A 19,385-nucleotide genomic window follows, 5' to 3' on the forward strand; every position below is an offset into this window, starting at 1 on the left:
TGTAAATGATAGGTTATATTAGATCTGAATAGAAATATTAAACAATAGCAGTGGACATTACTAATTTACAATAATGCATACCGGTATTTTTGTATTATAGTGTCTGTTATACTGTAGTGTCTCATGTCAAAAGAATGAAGATTGGGTACCTTTGAATTCGTAGCCCAGACGCTTGGTGCAGAAGCCTGAGATCACAAGATATATATGAAGCACTATGATACCATTAAACACTTACAAATTACATGATTCGGTAAAGCTAAGAAATTATCTGATTTAATTCTTCATCTTTCCGTAGACTAACTATAGGGGCACCTCTCCGACGAGGGCAACGTAATTCCCAGATCACTCTTCATAACGGGTTAGGTTTTCTCATCACTGATTAGGGTTTCGCAAAATGTGTTCTGCGGATCCAGAATCTGTAATGCGATCCGGATCGGTCCCCAAAGTTCATCTATTGTTCCCTGGGACATGGGCATCTACGCACCACATTTGTTCCAAATCTCTCTTTTAGCTTTTGAGTAATCCTGCTAACAGACAGACAAACAAACAAACAGGGGTGCAAACATACTCTCCTTGTTGGGAGAACTAAAGTCTTGTAAACACGTAGTAAATCACCAACGTGAGAATAATTCATAATCCAGTAATGCCTTGAAGTCAGGGTGAAGCATCAGATTGCTGGGAACCATTTACCAAATGTACGTGACAGCCTGACAGGCGGCATGACGTGAGTGAGAATGGCGATTTAATGCGATCTGGAGTGAAGGGCAGAGAATAACGTTAAATATGTATGACTAGGATACATAATTATCACATCCAATATAATGTTATTATCCAACATAAACTGTTTGAGTCTTGTTTTATAACAGAAATTATCATGCAAACCTTTAATAATCAACGAACGACGATTGTTGTGGCTGGAGCGACATGATGTTACAAAACAACAAGGAGCTTCATTGGCAGCAGACAAATAATCGATTGCGACCATACATCTCAGAACATTTTTTTTTTATTATTTAGTTAGAAGTGGAAACACTAAAAGGTGATAGACATTATATAGTGTAGTCTACACACACACACACACACAAAGGTGGTAGGCATTATATAGTGTAGTCAACACACACACACACACACACACACACACACACACCTTGAGAAAGAGGTTGAATCTGTCTATATTACAAGCAGTCCATTTAGCTCCCGGACTACGGGGGTTTCACATGGGGAATCAAATCCCTCGGCATTAACCAGAGTAAAGTTGTTCCGCGACATTGATAGATTGTGTCCTGTAAAATCCTGTGGCGTTAATTCATTACTGTATGCTTATAATTATTAGTAACTGAGGTGATTATATCGCTAAGAAGAAGCTTGAAACAATAGTCACGAACCTCAGTATTATTATGCTTACTGATGCTTTCCTTCTACTGTCACACAATTTCATCAGTTTATTGTAAATCCTTGTATATAAAAAAGAGAAAATAAAGAAAAAGGCTGATAACATTCTTCATTACCATTCAGATGTGTTTACGTTGTTGCTGGGTGAAATAATCAGTATAAAGGAAATTTGGATTGGAACTGGTTGCAGAGAATATATATAATGTATTTTTTGAGGAAGTGGTCCCCTAAATTTATTATCATATTATTATTATTATTATTATTATTATTATTATTATGCGATTCTCTTACACTAATAGATTTGGATCCCTGTTCAACCTAACATTAAGTAGATTTAAGTCACTAATAACAAAACACATGTATATCAGGGGTGTTGTAGCCACTGCCCTCCCCCACCCCCTGAGACTCCCACTGCCATACTCCACGTGTCCTGCAGCACTGATTACATGCATGCAGTGTGAGGGGAGTGTGACTGCACCTTGGCCCTCCCTGTAGTGTGAATAGAGCCTAATACCTCCGTGCAAGTGTGTGTGTGTGTGTGTGTGTGTGTGTGTGTGTGTGTGTGTGTGTGTGTGTGTGTGTGTGTGTGTGTGTGTTTGTGTGTGTGTGTGTATCCGCATCTTTAGGTGTTTTTGCCAGTGTTTTGAAGAGAGGAGATTGATAACCCATGGCAGGGCAAGTTATTTCACAAACTCTCTAGATATATCCTCCTCCTCCTCCTCATGGTCATCACCTTCATCATATCAGCAAAAGCATGGTGGTGGGAGCGTATCAGAAACAGGAGAAGGATATAACGATGCCATGAAACCACTGACAAACTGCCCTTTTAACTGGACCATCCACCTGTCCACCCCTAACCACCTACTTTCCCCCTTGGACCTCTCTAACCCCATGGACCTAATTTCCTCATGGACCTAATTTTTCTGGTGGAGATATTTTCCCTGTTGATGTTTCCTATGGACCTATTTCTCCATGGAATTATTATTATTTTTCCATCGGGCCATATTCCCACCTGGACCTTTATATTCAGCAGACAGATTTTGACCATACATCTATTTCTACCATATGGATCTATTCTTACCATGGAATTATTCGCCCTATATTTGTCCTTCAACCCTCCAACCCCGTCCACTCTGCCTGCCCACCCATCCACCTCACCTCAGTCCCTGCACACCCACCTATCCCCAACAACCTGCCTTACCCCCCCACCCATCCCCCCATCCCACCTGCCCACCCTAACACCTTATCTTAACCGATTTGTTTTGTTTATTATACCTTACTGTCCTGTTCTGTGCGACTTAAATCCTTCCAACTTCGCCATACACGTACTCTGCATAAATAAAGTACACAGGGATATTAACCAGCTATATCCAAGAATAAATCGCTAAGGAAAGGGTGTTAGGGAGCTTTCATAACAGCCGAGAATACGAGCCCTGGCCACTGAGGACGATGCTAAGCTGTGTTAAGGGTCAGCATGAGAGACTTGGCTGTGAAGGCGGGTTGAACAGCATGCGTTAGTGAAAGGAATCTCACAGGACAACAGCTGGGCCAATTTCCTTCCCTCCTTCCTTCCTTTCTTCTTTCCTTCCTTTCTACCTTTCCTTCCTTCCTTCCTTCCTACCTTTCCTTTTCCTTCCTTCCTTTCTTTCCTTCTTTCTTCCTCTGTCAATTTTCTGTCTTATTTTCTTTCTTTATCTGTCAATTTTCTTTCTTTCTCTGTGTCAATTACTTTCTCTCTCTCTCTTCCAATTTCCTTTTTTTTTTTTTTTTTTTTTTTAATACTTTCTCTGTGTCAGTTCTCAATCTTTCTCTGTGCCAATCCGTTCTTTCTTTCTCCTTTCTTCTTTCTCTGTATCTCAGCCAATTTTCTTTCTTCCTTTTTCTGTGCCAGTTTTTCTTCTGCATTTTCTTTCTTTCTTTCTACTTTCTTTTTCGTTTTTTGGGTGGCAGGGAAAGAACGCTCACCTGCCCCTCCCATCCAACAACACTCTGTCCACTGTGGCTTGGCACAAAATGGCCATCCCTCCAGCCTGGATGCTTTGAAATTAACAATGAAATATTGTGCGAGTCACGAGGAAGTGCTATGCAAGGGATATGGAGCCACAGTATAGTCTTATGAGCTATGGAAAATCAGCCGCAGAAGGACGAAAATCTCCTTGGTTACTATTTTTATTTAGATTTTTTTTTAAAACCATACAGTACAAGCCTCAACTCTCTAGGGAATATTGTCGCTGAAGGCTTCATGGCACGACGCAGGTCACACGGTCTACGTATAGTTATTAGCAAATGTTAGCTGACACTTCTCCTTTGACGCTGACAGTGAGAGTTGTTATAAGAACTATTTCTACAAGAGAGTATGAACAAAAAGGGTACTCTTTGTCGCTGATGGAGTGAGAAACATGGAAGATAGGACACAATGCCGGTAGAGGACTGTCGAGCTTTTGCACATGACTGTAGGTGCATAATTCCTGGGGTGTAGGTGGGGGTTTGAATGTTAAGTGAAGTTACGTGCCTTCAAGATGCTGTTGGAAATTTATGAGAAGTATGCTAATAGGCAAAGAATTAAGTTGTAATGTTTGCTAGACACTGTAAATTTCTGAAATGTGTGTGTGTATGTGTTGAAGTGAGACAGTGGTGTATGTGATTCTCTCTCTCTCCCTCTCTCTGTTTTGCATTTGTATGGACATCAATTAATATTTCACGCAGCTCAGTGGCAGAGAAGACAATACTGCAACTCTACATCTTTTTCATAGCACTTCATCGTGACAGGCATCATATTCAAGTGTTCAGCTATTGTCACAGCTCAGCGTTTAGGATGGAGAGAGGGCAAGTTTAGGCCAAGTTAGAGTAAAGAAAAAGGAATAGTAAATGATATATGACTCCGGACAACTGTTGCGAGGAAGAACGACTTCTTTTTTTTTTTTTTTTTTTTTTTTTTTTTTTTACGAGTATGTGCGTGTGTGTGTCTGCTCAGTGGATGGGAGCAGAGGCACGTGAGAGGACCGGCCGGCATGCAACAGCTCCAGTTCTGCTCAGGATGACACGCTCCTCACTGCTCATCTCTTGCCTCCTCGGTTAGTGTGTTACCTGTAGAGTCAGAGCAGGAGTTCCTTAGGTGTCTCCAGGATTAATAAAGCTCCCTGGCCCTGCTGCTTTTAGGGCAAGTGTAAATCCAAGCGGGAGGGGACGGAAAATCAATACGCCTAGGACCCCTCGACCCCCCGTTTTCTTCTTTAATGTTGAGAGGTACATCGCTAACTCAGACTATTTCCTTTTCTGTTTCCTCGGTCTGTCTAACGCGTGTTTCATGTGTCGTTGTCATTATATCGCCGTGTTATTGGTCAGTGTATTGGTCATCGGTCTGACTGATATTTAACGAGGCTTCTTAGTCACACAGTCTATTGGTAAATGTAAATAAAAGTGGGAGATGACGAGAATAAATTAGATAAGGTGGCTCTGACTTTTCCATAGACGCCTTTTCGTGCCGCCTTTTTGGCCGGTTCATCATTGGTCAAGATATTTCTCATCAGTCACGTCCCAGGAAACCGCAGGCTCCGACCGCTTGTGACCGCTCAAACAGGTGACACGTAAATATAAGATTACATTTCATAGTCGGCTTGTTACTGTCAACTCGACCGCACTTACCTATGTTCAGTTCTTAGTCAAATTCCTTCAGTATCTTACCGGTGTGTGTGTCATTATGTCGTTACGCTGTTTGTTATTGTTAGTTCCTTAGTTTATATAATGCTTCACGAGATAAATGGAAATGAAAATGAAGAATTGCGTTAAGTTTCGGTGCCTAGGAACTGCTGTCATTTACACTGCGTTAGTTCATTGATTTACAGTGTTCTTCAGTTTCCCCGTGTTTAGCGAGGCCTCATACGTTCATAGGTAAGTGTTAAGTGGAATATCAGGAAAGCTTACGGTGGTGGATCTCTCATACAAATCTGTCTGTCCACCTAGATCCCTCCATATCTGCACTGAAAAATCTGATGTTATTTACTTTATAAAGTGTACCGCCTTCTCTCTCTGCTTACATTTACTGTCTGCTTATGTATCCACTTATATATCTGTATTTATCGGGCTGTCTATCAGTATTTGTATTTGTTTACGTCTGCATTTCTTTCTTGGCCGGAGCCGCATCCTGTGAGGAGCGGCATCGACAGAGAACCCAAGGTAATTCGTCTTTACTTTTTAACAAATTTTCTTCCATCACACCAGCCTTCCTCATAGACTCTCCCACCTAATCTCTTCAGTTTGTTCCCTGCTTTGCTTTCCTCCCTTGACCTTACAACTCAGTAGGGTAATATTTTCTCATGTATTATACTTGGGCAAAATTATGACCCCCTTTCTTTCATTCTTTCTACCTCCATGCGAGTTTATTCAGAAATCTTTACAAATTATCCAATAGCTCTTTCAGTATCACGACATTATTTTACTTCTGCTGCGGCCCGACGCGTTATTTTAGTTACGGTTTAAAAATATTCATGATCCCTATCAATGGAATGACTGTATCTCCTCAATTTCTTTTCGTCTCGCTTCCATTTTTCCATTCAAGTGTCATTCCTTAATTTCTTCACCAGTTCACTTCAACCTTGGCACCATTGTTCCTTTGGACAAATACCTTCCAAGCCTTTCTTCTTTTCTTGGATTCAGTTCCTTTTAAATGGCTTTATAAAGTCGAAGGCCAGACCATACAAACACACACATTTTGGGATCCTATGTTCTTGTATGTTTTTTAATCATTACGGGAATTTGCACAGGAGTTTGTCAGTGATTATAATTGTGTGAAGACCGGCTTGCATTCCCTTGTCGATGTTAATAATCCTTAATACTTTTTACCACTTGAATAACCTGCCTACCGACCTTTCATCCACCCATCCCTCCTTCTTTCCCTCCCTCCATCCATCCATCCACCCAACCATGCAACCAGTCAGCCAGCCAACCATTTACCTATCCCATCTATCTATCAATTTACCAGCACATTAATTTACCCTTCTGGTTATTTGCTCATCCACTCATTCATCCATCCATCTATCCAGCCAATAATAAATCATCCGTCCTCATAACCATCCATCTAACTTATTACCCAACACTCCAGTCAACCAGCCTATCAACCTGCCTGGCTGCCTACCTACCTATATCTACCTATCTGTCATACTCTGTCCATCAACTTATTTACCTACCAACCTACTTACTTACCTATCTACCTACTGTACTATCCATCCAGCCATCAAACGACCTACCTACCTACCTACTTCCCAACCTACCTTGTGAATATCCATAAATACTGTGCTTTCTCCATCCCTAAGTTCACACGCACACTATCTTCCATTTATTCTGACTTGGCCAAAAATCTCCATCTTTCCATCTTGAATACTGAGATGTAACAAGAAATTAACGACTTGGTATGCTACTAGTCACGAAGAAGTGATACTAAAAGGATGTAGACCCAGAGTATTGTCTTATCCTGCAGCTGAACAATGAAAGAAGCTGCAGAGATAAAAATAATCAGGCTGAGTTAGCGTCAAAAGGATTATACAGAAGAATCGAGGCAGTATAAAGATAACTAAAGATTGAAGGAGGCTATATGCACCTTAACTGACTATTCTATACGAGGAATGGCTATATTGTGAGCATAAGAAGAGGATAACAGAGAAGAAATACGAGATCAACAAGAAGAGGTGGAGGAAATTTTGAAAACGAAGAAGGAAAAGGGGATGAAGAGGCTGGGAAAGTGGGAAAGTAGCAGAAGGAGAAGAAAGGTAACAAGATGAAGAATAAGAAGAAGCAGAAGAAAAAGGAGAAGGATTAAGAAGATTCTGCCATATTTTCCCCGACAAACCCATCATCCGAAACTGGCAGGGGAGATGAACGAGACGATGCAGGAAGTAATTCTGTCTGGGAAATTTTATAGGAATGGCCGAAAAGGAGGTGAAAAAGAACACGCAGAAAATAACACTGACAGGAAATCTATACAGGAACTGGAGAAGGAAGATGAGAAATACTGACAAGGAAAGTCTGAAGGAATGAACGAAAGGAAAACACACGCCTCTCACCTGAAACCCCCCCCCAAAAAAAAAAATAATAATAGTTTGTTTATTTAGTGACTGGGATGAACGTAGAGAATGAAAGTGCTTGTGTACTGAGTGTGTGTGTGCGTGTGGGGCGGATGTGGGGAGGGGAGGGGGGGGTATCAGTGTCAAGCTATCAGATACAGGGCAAGCAGCATACAACTACCACACTAGCAACTAGGTGGTACTCATTGGTGACCATCATCCACTCACTTGATATAGTGTTGTGTACTTCTTCCTCTACCGTTTTTATTGTGTGTGTGTGTGTGTGTGTGTGTGTGTGTGTGTGTGTGTGTGTGTGTGTGTGTATAAGCGTGTTCCCTCCTTTCTCCCTACTTCTCCCATCCTTCCTGTCACCTTTCCTTGCTATTCTTTTCACTTCACGTGGTTCTCCAGTGAGCGACAAAGTGATTTCCTGTACGGTACCTCATGAAACTATTACAACGCTGGGTGGTAACCATATAACCACATAACGGGATGGTGTGGAAACTACTATGTTCCCCCTGACAACTGTGTGGAGAAATATAAATGCTGCGTCCGGCCAGGAACCAAACCTTCAAATACTTCCCCGCACCTCGCTGTTGTGAGGCGCTGTCTACCGCAAAGTAACATCGATTCACTGCACGGAACGGCCATGCAGGGGTGGTTTCTTGCCTGCGGTAGATAGGTCTGCTCGGCCAGACAGACAGACGTCATTCAACAGCACCAAACACACTACCTCCAATCCACCACCGCCACCAGCGCCACCACCACCACAACCACAACCACAGCCAACCTAACCCACCGCAATATCATGTAACCTTGACCAAAATGGCGACGCACACTACAGTCTACATCCACTACCACACACAGCTTTATCACACCGGTACCACTGCTTCACCACCTTCCTTGACTACACTTACCACCACCACTACTACCACAGCAACACCACACTACTGCCATTACTACCACAACACCAAAGTCACACCACACTACCACCACTACCACACCACACAACATACCACACAAACACCAGTACCACACACCACTACCACACAACGCTAGCACACCACACCACCACCACCACTGCAACATCACACCACACCACACTACCAAAGCTCCCAACCACCACTGCCACAACACACCACACAACCAAACCAGCACATCCCCAAACCACGCTACTATTACTACAACACACAACCACACCACAGTACTCAACTATCGCACCCCACACTACATCAGCATCACTACAACACCACACAACCACCAAACCTCACTATCATCGTCCCACTCTACCACAACTACCACACAACCATCTAACACTACCATTATAGAACACAGCACTACCACCACTACCACTCTACCAACACTACCACACCCCACTACCAACACTACCACACCACACTACCAACACTACCACACCATGCTATCAGTAATACCACACCACACTACCAACATCATCACACCATGCTATCAGTAATACCACACCACACTACCAACACTACCACACCATGCTATCAGTAATACCACACCACACTACCAACACTACCACACCATGCTATCAGTAATACCACACCACACTACCAACACTACCACACCATGCTATCAGTAATACCACACCACACTACCATTTTGCTACCACCACCATGCGCCATCAGCAATACCACCAATTACTACCACACCATACTATTAGTAATACCACACCACATTGCCAACATAACCAACCCACACCACCAACACTACCACGCCATGCTACCAGCACTACCACACCATACTACCAACACTACCACACCACACTACCAACACTACCACACCATACTATTAGTAATACCACACCACATTGCCAACATAACCAACCCACATCACCAATACTACCACACCATGCTACCAGCACTACCACGCCATACTACCAAGACTACCACTGCACACTGCCAACACCATCACACCACACTACCAACACTACCACACCATATTTTTTTTTATGCAACGAATAAGGAACCTAAGGTCAGAAGCCCACAAGATCGTTCTTTCCAAGAAAAAAATAAAAGCCAAACAACAGAGGCCAATTTCATGATCCGTTCATTTCGAGATGCTTGGACACACTGTCTTCAAAAGACTGGAGATCATAGGCAGTAGGAACGACAGAGGAAGACAATGCCAGAGTCGACCTGTCGCATACATGAAGGACTGGTAGTAGCGGTTAACTCTTGCATTAGAGAGTTGGACAGAAAAGGGACGAGAGTTTACCGTTAGAAGGATGCTACGCACCCTCCATTGTGGTGGAGGGATTCAAGCAGGCAGTTCAGAGGAGCAGTGACCACTGAAGTAGCGATAGAAAACAGATAAAGGTGCAACAGTGCAGCGAAGAGACAGAGGTTGATGGGGGCCAGTAACAGGAGAGTTTATGAGACGAGAAGCCTTTGACTCAACCTTGTTGAGGAGAACTGTATGTACGGAGCCTCCCCACATGAGAGCTGTACTCTACACAGGGGTGAAAAAAAAAAAAAAACACTGCAGAGTCAACAACTGTGTAAGAGCAAAGAAGACATGGAGTCGGCTTAACATACCTAATTTCCTGCAGGCAGAGTTTACAAGAGATATAATACGATCTTTCCAAGACAAATCCTGAGAGAATAAAACCAAGCAAGTTCAGTGATAACGCAAGACTGAGTTGGAAGTTGTTAAAAATTAAAGGATACTCCTACGGGAGATTGTGATGGGTCAAAAGATGTAAGAATCGAGTTTCCGATGCATTAAAAACAACCAGATTACTTTTACCCCTATCAAAGATATGACCCGAATCAGACATTAGGTGTGTCCCTTTTTTGTTGATGTAACTGCTGAGATGGACGCTGCGGGAAGCAAATGGAAAGTGAAGGATGGAGTCATCAGTGTTTGAGTGGATAGGGTTAGATTTGCAGCTTAGAAGGTAATTGATAAATAGAAGGAAGAGAGTTGGTGATAGGACAGAACCCTTAGGAACACCACTACTGATAGCTCTAGGAGGAGATCAGTAACCGTCTACAACAGTAGCAATAGAACGACCCGAGAGGAAACTAGAAACCAAGGCACAGATGGGATAGAAACTGCAAGAGGGCAGTTTGGAAATTAATGATTAATGCCTCATTCAATCGAAAGCCTCCGAGATGTCAAGTGCAGTGGCAAAGCTTTCCCCAGAGTCCCGAAAGGAGGATGACCAGAGATCTGAAAGATAAGTGAGAAGTCGGCAGTGAAACGTTCCTGGTGGAACCCAAATATCTTGGCGATCGGAAAGAAGGCCATGAAAGGAAAGGTGTTTATTTCTTTTAATTAAGAAAATTTTTTAACCTTTAGAAATACAAGATGTTAAAGCAATTGGGCGATAGTTAGAGAGATGGAAATAGTCACCCTTCTTTGGGACAGGATGAATGAGAGCAAACTTCCAACAAGAAGGAAAAGTACAAGTTGAGAGACACAGGCGAAAGAGTTTACCTAGGCAGGGTGTAAACACAGAAACACAGTTCTTGAGGACAACAGGAGGGACTCCATCTGGCCCATATACCTTGTTAGTATTGAGGCCAGTGATGGCGGAAAGTACATTGACTGAAGAAATTTTAATGCCAGTCATGAAAAGTCAGAGGCGGGGCAGTGATGGAGGAACAACGGAGGAGAAAGTCTGAGCAAAGAGTTCTGTTTTTCTTCAGTAGAAGAAACAACTACAGGGTCATTAGAGCGGAAAAGAGGAGGGAAGGGTGATGAAGCAAAGTTGTTGGAGACGTTTTTGGCAAGGTACCAGAAGGAGTGGGAAAAATTTAAGTAAGAGAGTTCAGAGCATTTAGTACGAATGAAATTCTTAGCAGAGAGAAGAACTGACTTAGCACGGTTCCGAGCAGAGACATAAAGGAGATGAGAGTCAGGGGTGAGATGGCTCTGGTACTTTTTGTTGGCCCTCTCCTTGTTGTGGAGAGCATTAGAACATGCATGATTAAACCTTTTTTTTTTTTCATTAGTCACAGGATAAGAGGAAGGAATGTATGCATCTATGCCTGAGTGAATAACCTCCGAAATGCGCGAGGCACACTTAGATGGCTTCCGGCCATGGAAGCAATAATCATTCCAGGATAAATAAAAGAAGTACTGCCTGAGGGCCTCCCAATCCGCAGCTTCAAAGTGCCACAACCGCAGCTTCTTGGGAGGGTCCATAGGCCTTACTGTAGTGATACGACAGGTTAAGGTGATCAGGTTGGGATCGGAGGACAATCTTCAGCTTTTATAATTCAAAAACCCCCCAAAAGATCAAAAGGATTATCCTGTCTTGTTGGACAGTAGCTAATATAGTCTCTGCCTCATAAGGCCATTTGTTATCGTTAGTGTTTAAACATCGGCTCACATCGCCCACTCCTAATTCATCTAAAGTTTTCAAACGCCTTTTGTCAACATGATTTCTTGAGTTCCTAGAGCACAATTACTCTCATAAAACAAAAATCCTCAACTCTCAGCTCATTTGATGACCAAGTGTAGTCAGAGAGAAAACTCAGCTAATAACCAAGGAGTCTCTTCCTTACCTCACAACTAAGCCTCATCAAATTTCACGGAAGTGAAGCTTGGACATTGTTGGAAGGACACAAGTCAAGAGTGAGAGCAGTGGAAATGAGTTATTTAAGAGGAGCCTGTGGAGTCACGTGGAGAGACAGGCTGACGAATGAGGATATAAAGGAACGTTGTGGTGTGGATGTGGATGTGATAGGAAGCGTTATGAGGAATACACTGAGGTGGTTTGGCCATGTGGAGAGGATGGAGGGTGAAAGACTGACGAAGAGAGTGTATATGAGTGAGGTGGAGGGGGGAAGAGGGAGGGGGAGGCCGAGGATGAGATGGAGGGATGGGGTGGAGGTATATGAGAAAGGGGGTGTGAGTTGGGAGCAGGGCAGTGAAATGGCGGGGGACAGGGCGACTTGGAGGCGATTTATTTGTGGCCACCCCAAACGGGATTGAGGCGTCTGGCAATAGAAATAGAAATTTCACGTAACCACGGCGTAGCTCTTATTCTCCTAACACGTTTTTGTAAGTGATTAATTTTGCTTATTACACCTTACTGTCCTTTGTGTTATATAAATCCTTCCAATATCGCCATACTCTAGAAGAAACTTAGAAAAGGATATTAACCAGCCATATCCAAAAATAAATATGTAAGGGAGAGGCGTTTCGAAGCTTCCATAACCGAGGAGAATACGGATCCAGTATTTAACTTGTGAAAACGGACCAGTTCCCTTAAATGAAAACAAACCGACTATACAACAAGCTGATATACTGCCATCCACTCAGTCTGCCTTAATGGCGTCAATACCACTGTGTGTTTCTTGTGCCCTCTCATGGCCTCCAGACTGCACCGGCTCTAGGATGGGAGGCCAAGGCAAAGTAGTTCATCTGGGCTTTTCTGTAGCCTTTGATTCTGTAAATCATGATGGATTACTACACATCCCCTCTGCTATAGGTGTAAGAAATCCGGTATACTCAATTATAAGTCATTTTGTGAGAGGTCGAAAATATCGTGTTTTTGTAGATGATTGTTAGAGCAGGTCCTTCAACGTTCACTCAGACATACCCCAAGGCAGTGCTTTGGGACCACCACTATCTATCATTTATTCAATGGATTTGTTCCGGGTTACTTGTATGCCGCTGATGTAGCTTTGGTTTCTAACGTTCTTCCTCCTACTTTCAAAAGTGGACGGCTATAACTCTGAGCTACAATTTCAACATTTTGCGACACCGTGAAATCCGGACACATTAAACCATGCTGCATAAAATGCTATTCAAGAGATTAGGCAATGCATGAGTGATACATGTAGCACCGGCCTTCACCTAAAACCTTATATTCGTGAAAGTAATGAGTGAGTTAGCTTGTAACACATTACTGACTAAAATTTCCAAAGAAAGGACTGTGTAGGGTTAATAAATAGAGTCACCCCCTTAGCCTACCAGCTCACAGCAGTGAAGCTTATACTGCGAGTCAATGAGAACGCACCACCTAATTCAGTTGCAATAAACTCGTGTGCCGCTGACTGTTTCCAACACTGATCTGATTTGCTATGATCATGTACTCATACAGTACCCATCTGAACAAAAAGATTAGCTTTTTTTTTTTTTTTTTTTTATGTGTCCGACTCTGGGCATAGGCTTCACAGCCTGCTCCCAAGACCCAGCAGTCCTCCTACATACCATACACTTCTACATGTCACCACTTCGGCGCTAACACCCACCGTCCATATTGAATACATGCTAGGGCTGTCTCATACAGGACTGGTGTATTGGTATTAGCGGGGGTATTTTTACGACATGTCGGCGGATCTTCTGGTAGATCAGTAAAGTCTACTTTTATTAAATTCAAATCCTTAAACTGTACCCTGCCCCGCCGGGGATTTGAACCTGGGTCCGGTAGGACTGCAAGCCACCTCTCTACCGACTAAGCTACCGCCTCGCCCTTTGTTCACGAAGCAGCGTCTCAGAGACAAGATTAATCTACTCAACCCATTCCACTCGCTGCCTACTGGTGGAAATGGAACACGTGGTTGTTTTACGTCTAGGACGAAGGTTAGGGTGTGTGTAAGTGGAAAACTGTCTGCCAGTTTTTGAAAAACTGCCCCCATGCCACGTTCGTCATGCCTTGAACGTCATCATGCCTTAGGGATGCAGGAGGGTGGCATGATGCAACGTGAGGCAGCCCGTAGAATGGAGTGTCATCATTCAGTGATTGTCAGGCTCATCCAGAGGCATCATGAAACAAACTCAGTTGACGACCGACAGCTTCCTGGAAAAGTACATGTCACAACAGGAGATCAAGATGACCCCATCCAGATGCTGCATCTCCGGGACAGATTCCGGTCGGCAGCACAAACGGCATGTGAGACTTCTGGTCGACATAATCGTCGGAAGAGCAAGTCCACCGTATAGCAGCGACTGCAGTCGTTTGGCCTAATCACACTTAGACACGTAAGGGTTTGGATCTCTCACTCGCCCGTCGTCGGGACTGACTACAGTGGATTAGCCAACATGAATGCTGGACCAGAAGACAGTGGAAAGCTGTTCTCTTCACTGATGAATGTCGCTTCTGTTTGGATCACTCTTACGGACATCTGCGTGTTTGGAGACGATGTAATGAACGTTATGCAAACTGTTGTGTGAGACAAGGTAATCGCTGGGATGGACCCGGCATCATGGCATGGGCAGGCATTGCAGCCGACTACAAAACACCTCTAGTGATCATTGAAGGCAACTTGACGGCTCGAAGATACGTTGATAATATTCTCAGGCCCTATGCGATCCCGTTTCTACGCTACCATCCAGGTGTAACAACGTTGCAACAAGATAACGCTCGTCCACATGCTGGGAGTTTCTACAGGCTGAGAATGTCAGCACATTGCCATGGCCTGCCTTCTCACCCGAACCACCTGAACATGTGTGGGATTATCTTAAGAGGCGCCTTTCGTCGTGAGACTCCAAACCACAAAACAGACGACATCTGATCCAGGCAATGCAAGAAGAGTGGGAGAGGCTTCCACAGTACACACTACTTGATCTAGTGTCCAGTATGAGGCACAGGATTACATCTTGCATGGCTGCAAATGGTGGTTACTCCCCGTACTGACTGACACATGTGTGGAATTGTCTGTCCAGGGGTCGTCACAAATTCACTGATGACTGTTTATGTAATGAATTTCTTGCTCTCATTCTGTGGTAAACTTGTAGGAGATATTGATGGACTCATAATGTGAACTACATTAAGATATGTCGAACTTTACATACAATAAACCACAGGTAAACTAATGATGCATTTTCACTGACTCAGAGTAGAGCTCCAAAGCTTCTCTTAAAATGGCACATAACCCAGAATGATAAGGACTAATGTATAAAGTGAATACCAAGTTCCTCCTAATACACATTACAGCCTTTTATTTCATCCTCAGTGTGTGTTGTGAGAGCCGAGTATCAACCGAACTGGGGGTCACTGGATTCCCGCCCTCTGCCCAGCTGGTATGACGAGGCAAAAGTCGGCATCTTCCTCCACTGGGGCGTGTTCTCCGTCCCGTCCTTCGGCTCAGCGTGGTTCTGGAAGTTCTGGCGAGGTGACGAGTTTATGGTTTTGTGTACGGTAAAGAGTGAGGGAAATGAGAGTTTTGGAACCTTATTCAAACACACACACACATACAGAGAGAGAGAGAGAGAGAGAGAGAGAGAGAGAGAGAGAGATACTTAAACCTCTACAGACACTCCTTCTTCACGTTAGTCAGCATCGGTTATTACATTAAAAGTAATACGAAGTTTACCCATTGGTCATCCTAAAAGTCAAGCCTCTAAACTTAAGCTGTCAGAGGTAAGTCAATCCTTTTAGTGTACGTTAATTTTTCACAATGTCCAAAAACACCTTAGTCATACCTCCACGGATGTACGATCTAAAATCCAGTCCTAAGAAGTCAGTTGTAATTTTATCCTACCATTTCACAGATGATAAGAACCAGGCGTACGTGAATTTCATGAAGAACAACTATCGGCCTGATTTCCCGTACCAAGACTTCTCCCGGGATTTCACTGCTGAGTTCTATAATCCTGAGGAGTGGGCCCGGATTCTGGATGCGTCTGGTGCGCGTTATGTTGTGCTGACCAGTAAACACCACGAAGGGTTTACTCTCTGGCCTTCTAAAGGATCATGGGGCTGGAACGCTATGGATGTTGGGCCGAAGAGAGACCTTGTGGGTGAGTACACGGCTTTTCCCCTTTTCCGCATTCTTACTTCCTCCCTTCTCTCTTTCGTCCCTCCCCCTCACGGGCTCCCTCCTTCCTCCTTTCCAGATGGATTGGAAAGCTGGATTTGTCAGGATCATGAGAGGGTTAATAGTGACGATATTGCTTCAGCCTAGTATGGTTGAATCTTAATTGGATATAACCTTCATTGAAAATCCTTCTAAGACACACCACACCATACCTTACTGTAAAGTGATGGTCTCTCCTACGATCAACAGAATCGTCTGGCATTATCAAGAAAAGAATAAAATTGAAAATATCCCTTCATACACAGTGATCCCCAACCCTGAATGCATTTGGGGCGTGTTGTGTGGTGCTCACCAGTTAACACCATAAAGGCGATATCTTCTGGCCCCCAAGACCAAATAATTCTCAACTTAGGGGGCGGGCCCCCCTGGGGGGGGTGAGCAGTTTCCAAAGGGGGTGGGAGGACTTAGAGGAAAAATAGAGATATGAACAAGTGTGTGTGTGTGTGTGTGTGTGTGTGTGTGTGTGTGTGTGTGTGTGTGTGTGTGTGTGTGTGTGTGTGTGTGTGTGTGTGTGTGTGTGTGTGTGTGTGTGTGTGTGTGTGTGTGTGTGTGTGTGTGTGACGAAGAACCAATGATTAATTTTCAGTATTCGTATTCTCACTCTTCCCCATCTTTCAAAGCACATTTTTCTTTGTACCCGTGAAATAGGATTTTATTTTATTTTCTGCCTGTCGCCTGGTCACCCTCCTGTATTTTTCTTCTCCTTTTCTAACCTGGTCATTTTGAGGGAAAACTAAAGGCCAAAAATAGTTTTATATTGATTAATAGGCCGTGCCCAAATTAAAATACAAACTCCTCTCAACTTCCCCTTCCCGATATCTCCCATAAAGAGGGGTAGTGAACTGCAGGAGCGGGGCTGGTTCAGTGTGTATTCACCTGGGTTAACGTTCACCTGAATCTGGGGGAACAATGATAACAACTCAGGAATAACATTTTAGAGTCCAATAATGGCAGGGAGAGAAGGGAAGGGGGCGTGGATATGAGGATCAGGGCTAAGAGAGGGTCTATCTCTCTATAGCCCGACGCCCTAATCCAGCAAAGGGTGGCCGCAGACAAAACGCCTCCAAGTCGCTCTATCTAAGGGAGGGTGCGGACCAAAATAAGCTGTGAATCGCTGCACTAGACCCTACAGGACTCCTTTAGGGAATCGTGTGGATTCGGGCTGATGAGGGATGTTGTGGGTGAATGCTCTCTCTCTCTCTCTCTCTCCATAACTCGTCCACCACAGACACATCACACATTAATCTATCCTTGTAGGACAGATGAGACATTTACTTTCGTCTGATTCAGGTGACTTGGATTTTACCACTCATCCCCAGACTCACCACATCTAAATAAGAGTAACAACTTTATAATGGTCCTCTATTTCAGGTAATCTTGCCATTGCTCTCCATTTCCAAGCTCCACACATCTGCGTCAGGCTGTAACACTCATAACCTGAATCAAATCACTTAATGCCAAGAGTATAATGAAAAAGATGACCTAGGGAGCAAACACTGACTATGATCTCTTGCTTCAGGTGATATTGGCGGCTGCTAACTATTGCCAGACTTACTATATCTAAAACAGTGAACACCAGTGATCTTCAACATCTGCTATCTTTCGCTAGACTCTCTTACGTAAACAAGTAAGACAAATGTAAAAGAGTAAAAACACTTCCTTATGAGGTTCTGTTTCAGGTGATCTCGCGGTTACTGTCCTTTGCTAGATTGCGTATATCGAAGAGTAAGCACTGTATTATGGTGTTCTGTTTTGTGTGTTTTGGCTTTCCCTATCCATTCCCAATCTCTATCCCATTCCCTGTCCCATTCCCAGACACTCTCTTTTATTTACTCTTATGGTTTCTTATTGTCTTCTGTTGGAGGTGATCTTACTGCTGCTGTTCAGTACCAAGCTCCACGCATGTAAAAGAGTAAAAACACTTCCTTATTGTCTTCTGTTTCAAGTGAAGAGTAAAAACACTTTCTTATTTTCTTCTGTTTCAGGTGAAGAGTAAAAACACTTCCTTTATTGTCTTCTGTTTCAGGTGATCTCGCTGCTGCTGTCAGGTCCCAGGCTCCACACATCCACTTCGGGCTGTACCACTCCCTGTACGAATGGTTCAACCCCTTCTTCCTCCAGGATAAAGACAACAACTTCCACACAAACGATTTCGTGACCAGGAAAACCATGCCGGAGTTGTATGAGCTGGTAGGTTAGGTGTACTGACTTTGAACCTTCTCATGGTGGAGACAATTCTTGTATACCAGACAAGTTGATTCAGCTGGGAGTTTGGTACTGTTATTATTGTCACCCTTAACCCTCTCCCTGTCGGCACAGCTCTAGTGGTTTATTCTACTTACGGCAAGGCAATGTTATTTACTCGAGAATGAGTCATAGGAACTTGAGTGCTGCTGGGAAGAAATATGACCATACTCTTTTCACCTTAACTTGGCCCAGAGTTTCGTCCATTTGAAGCTTATTCCGTGTAGCTCAGAGGCAAAATAAGACAGTACTACCGCTCCAAATTCTTTACATCGCACTTCTTCATGACTAGCATAAGTTTCTAGCGTTAATCTATTGCCAAAACTCAGAATTCATGATGGGGTGATAGTTTTAGGCCAAGTAAGATTAAAATGAGCATATGTAGGCCTTAATGCAATCCAGGCTTTGAGTATGAAGGTTTCAGGATTACTGGACAGAGGCGTTTTAGAGAACAGATTTAAATATGGAACTTTGAATCAGAGGCGGGATTTTCAAACATACTCTCAATTTGCTGTCGTAACATGGATTTAGTTTTACAGGAAGAACTAGAGACATGGGAGGTTCTGGATCTAGTTTACAGTGTCCTTCCTGCAGAAAGAATTTATAACCTGCCGCTGTTTTCGTCTCGCCACTAAGATTTATTTGTGAAGTTCGTTAGAACAAGATATCAAAACCCGAGTTGCCACAGGGAATTGATTGTAAGTGCGTTCGTGCATCTCGGTCCTGGTATAGCATGAGAGAGAGAGAGAGAGAGAGAGAGAGAGAGAGAGATGTGGACAAGGGAAGACCGCTCAGATAAAGTAGAAGAGTGCATTGACGGTATATTCGTAGTGAAAAAAAGGATGTAGATAGGATAGTGAAGAAGATATATATATATACACGAATGAAT

The 19,385-nt window shown here is 43.4% G+C and overlaps 1 protein-coding gene across 1 annotated transcript in view; it reads left to right on the top strand.

The window, feature by feature from the left end:
• The first annotated feature begins 14,638 nt into the window (after positions 1-14,638).
• The window catches only part of LOC145394431 (alpha-L-fucosidase-like), a 34,140-nt gene continuing 29,393 nt past the window's right edge, over positions 14,639-19,385 (top strand). Inside the window, exons 1-4 of the mRNA XM_080268295.1 lie at positions 14,639-14,882; positions 15,389-15,561; positions 15,941-16,175; positions 18,279-18,442. Of these exons, the coding sequence (XP_080124421.1) occupies positions 14,639-14,882; positions 15,389-15,561; positions 15,941-16,175; positions 18,279-18,442 (816 nt within the window). The remainder of the gene's footprint in view (positions 14,883-15,388; positions 15,562-15,940; positions 16,176-18,278; positions 18,443-19,385) is intronic.

Source organism: Coenobita brevimanus, chromosome 27, assembly GCF_032717465.1.
Source record: "Coenobita brevimanus isolate Jiangsu-jjx chromosome 27, ASM3271746v2, whole genome shotgun sequence".
Taxonomy (NCBI): Eukaryota; Metazoa; Arthropoda; class Malacostraca; order Decapoda; family Coenobitidae; genus Coenobita; species Coenobita brevimanus.